This window comes from Cucumis melo, chromosome 6 (assembly GCF_025177605.1).
Source record: "Cucumis melo cultivar AY chromosome 6, USDA_Cmelo_AY_1.0, whole genome shotgun sequence".
NCBI classification, from domain to species: Eukaryota; Viridiplantae; Streptophyta; class Magnoliopsida; order Cucurbitales; family Cucurbitaceae; genus Cucumis; species Cucumis melo.
Window position 1 is genome coordinate 37,013,715 of NC_066862.1, and position 1,578 is coordinate 37,015,292.

Below are 1,578 nucleotides of genomic sequence, written 5' to 3' on the forward strand. Positions count from 1 at the left end.
AAAGAAAAATGAAGTTGACATAAAAGAAAGATAGAAAGCCATACCTACTTGATTCGGATTCTTTTGGACAGCTTGAAAGAGGCGTGTGGTTCTCTCCCATGCTTATCGTCATCTCCCATTGCTAATGGCAGAGATCCTGCAGTATAAATACACAACCAAACTTCAAGACTTGGAGATCATAAGCAGAAAAAAAAAGAGACCATTAACAAGCTATTTGTTTTCCCTTCTCTTGCAACTTTTTAGCTTCTTCACCATGTCGTCATGTGGCAACTGCGACTGTTCCGACAAGACCCAATGCGTGTAAGTAGTTTTTACCTACAAATTTATCAGCAAATCTAACTAACAGCTTACCTGTCACAAGACAATGATTCTGGTATGGTTACTAAAGTTGTCTTAATATTGCAAGTTCGTTAATATTGTCCTTGGTTGCCCTTTCGGGTTCAAGCTATATCAAACATGGCCATGAAGATTTGATTAAGAGATTAGTGTTTTTTTTTTTTAGCAACGCTTATGTTGGCTGAATGAGACGTTTCTCTTAATACCATGAAAGTATCTATTTTGATTGTGTTGTGGTGAAGAAGATCAATGGTTTTCCTCAAAATCAACCAAAACCTGTAGAACTTACTATTGGTTTTATATTTTGTCGATTGAAGGAAAAATTTGCATAATTAAGTTCTTATAAGAAGGACTGACATGGTCTATAACAACAGGAAAAAAGGGAACAGCTATGGCGCTGTCATCATGGAGAATGAGAACAGGTAATTGTTTCAGCTGATTTTGAGCCCCTTTTCCCCTGATGAGATCTTAAAATTTCAAGGTATGGATATGAGAAAGAATTAAGTAAATCATAATCAAAAGCATGAGTGAATTGAGAAGGGAAAAAAAAGTGAAAACAGCAAAGACAGAACGTCCCAACAAATTATTTACAAAAAGAGTTTTACGAAGCACCTGCCATCTAATGATATATATATTGGTTCTGCAGCTCATTTGATGCCATAGTTATGAACTTCCCAGCGGCCGAGCACAACGACAAGTGCAGCTGCAACCCCTGCAGCTGTCCAAACTGTGGCTGCAACAATTGAACACATACATCTGTTATTTCAACTAGCACAGCTATGTGAAAGCCAGCAATAATGTAGCTGTGTTTGAAAAAAAAAAATAGTGTCTGTTTTATGTTCAAAAACCTCTGTTCTTAGCTAGAGGTGTGTTATGAATAATGTCTATTTCTGTTTTTCATTCACAGTCATGTAATGTTGGTCACTTGTGTCCATGGAGTTAATGGATAAGTTATACTAGTACACTCTCTATTCCTCTCCATCCATTTTCATTTTTGTTCCTTCTCATTCTTTATTCAAATTGAATTCAAATTTATAGAATGCATGAAACAATCTAGATGAGCTTCAATACTTGAGAGAGACATTGTAAATGAAAATTGAATAACATTAGCAAGTTGATTACATTGTAACTAGATACATACAATTATAGTATACACATTATAGACATTGTCTGTCTACAATAATAATATTTAGACTCAAAAGTAGGTCGACCGGAATAACAAGACTTATAAATTGAAATAAC

At 35.1% G+C, this 1,578-nt stretch overlaps 1 protein-coding gene across 1 annotated transcript; it reads left to right on the plus strand.

The window, feature by feature from the left end:
• On the plus strand, nucleotides 1–1,315 carry LOC127150055 (metallothionein-like protein type 3). Its single transcript, XM_051086787.1, has 3 exons — nucleotides 1–300; nucleotides 711–758; nucleotides 983–1,315. The coding sequence occupies exons 1-3, from the start codon at nucleotides 125–127 to the stop codon at nucleotides 1,080–1,082; spliced, it is 324 nt and encodes a 107-aa protein (XP_050942744.1). The 5' UTR covers nucleotides 1–124; the 3' UTR covers nucleotides 1,083–1,315.
• Nucleotides 1,316–1,578: the final 263 nt, after the last annotated feature.